The 1,470-nt window shown below is 42.4% G+C and overlaps 1 protein-coding gene across 1 annotated transcript in view; it reads right to left on the reverse strand.

The window, feature by feature from the left end:
- The window catches only part of unc5da (unc-5 netrin receptor Da), a gene marked incomplete in the record, with an annotated part of 274,340 nt that overhangs the window by 124,627 nt on the left and 148,243 nt on the right, over positions 1–1,470 (reverse strand). The window contains 1 exon segment of the mRNA XM_014001635.1: positions 1,084–1,269. Within this exon segment, the coding sequence (XP_013857089.1) occupies positions 1,084–1,269 (186 nt within the window).

Here is a 1,470-nt window from a genome sequence, read left to right on the forward strand (position 1 = left end):
CATGCAAAACAGGGCCATCGCCTAACAATAGGCTTGATTAGCTCTATTGTTCATAGAGGGTCATGTGCCCCATCACCTGACCTGTGTCGTGTTACGTGAATGTAGTGAATGCAAGCGGGGTTTTTTAACATCCCCTTGTTTTGGTTTTTTTTTCCCTCTTTGTGTTGGTATCATTGGGGTCCTGATTCACACTTTTTGCTCACAGTGTGCTGAGTGATACTTGCAATGACAGCATTGTAGGAGGAGGACAACTGGGCACGAAGGCCTCCACCTCTGTTTAATGGTGGACGGTTTTTCTTCACAAAGATGGCTTCCTTTACTCCTCTCTCAAACCAGCGTTCCTCTCTATCAAGGATGAGAACATCTTCATCCCTGAAAGAGTGACCGCTGGCCTGTAGATGAGTGTAAACTGCAGAGTCCTGGCCTGTAGATGAGTGTAAACTGCAGAGTCCTGGCCTCTAGATGAGTGTAAACGGTCCTGACCCAACCCTGACCCAATAAGTCAGGTGATGGGGCACATGACCCTCTATGAACAATAGAGCTAATCAAGACTATTGTTAGGCGATGTACCTCTTTTGCATGTGACTAACCTATTTGTCCATGTGGAGGCGGAGCTTATAAGACTGAGTTCACCTGAAACTCATCAGACTGAAGAAGTCTCTTGGAGGAGAGACGAAACATTTCACTAAAGAAGAACCCATCTAGAGGACCTACCGGTACTTATTTTTTATTTTTGAACTTGTCAGAACACTTACCTTCTGGATCAAGTGGATGAACAAAGTTATTCTGAAAGTTTGTTTTCTTTGCTAAAAAAATTCTGTTCTATTTGCTTTGATACAGTTTAGTTTCATTGCGTGATTTTAGTAAATGACCAAAGCTGAAAAGCCACAGGAGAAGGACAAAGTGAAAAAATAAATAAATAAAAAGTAAAACAGCTTCATTGTTGTTTTAGTTTCCAGGACAAAGGGTGATAATGGTGTGAAACAGGCCGTTATGTCCATGTTTCACTAAAAACGCAGCAGAAAATCTCAGCTTTTATGAAAATGTGGATCAGGTGTGAGATTGAACCTCTGCCTTTCTCACCTTGTCTGGACGTCTTGAAGCTGAACGACTGGAAGCCCCCGGTGAGTGCAGACGAGTCAATGACATCAACACCGTACTCGCTTTGGCTTCGTCGATAAAGAGTGACGGCGATGATCAGCAGCACCACAGTCACCACTCCCACAGCTAGGCCCGAGTATAAGGCCACATCACTGGTCCTCTCCACTCCTGACAATGGAAAATTAGGAGCTTTGCTTAGATTTTATAAAAAAAAATTTGTGCACTATGTCAGAGGTTCTTAAGCTTTTTGACCTCGGGGCCCAATTTGTTGAACATAAAGTGGCACGAGGCCCAGTCAGATATTACCAATGTATGGATCAAAATGATAATTATTATAAATCTTGGTTTAATTTTTATTGTATTTATATC

This window comes from Austrofundulus limnaeus, unplaced genomic scaffold, assembly GCF_001266775.1.
Source record: "Austrofundulus limnaeus strain Quisiro unplaced genomic scaffold, Austrofundulus_limnaeus-1.0 Scaffold10, whole genome shotgun sequence".
NCBI lineage: Eukaryota > Metazoa > Chordata > Actinopteri > Cyprinodontiformes > Rivulidae > Austrofundulus > Austrofundulus limnaeus.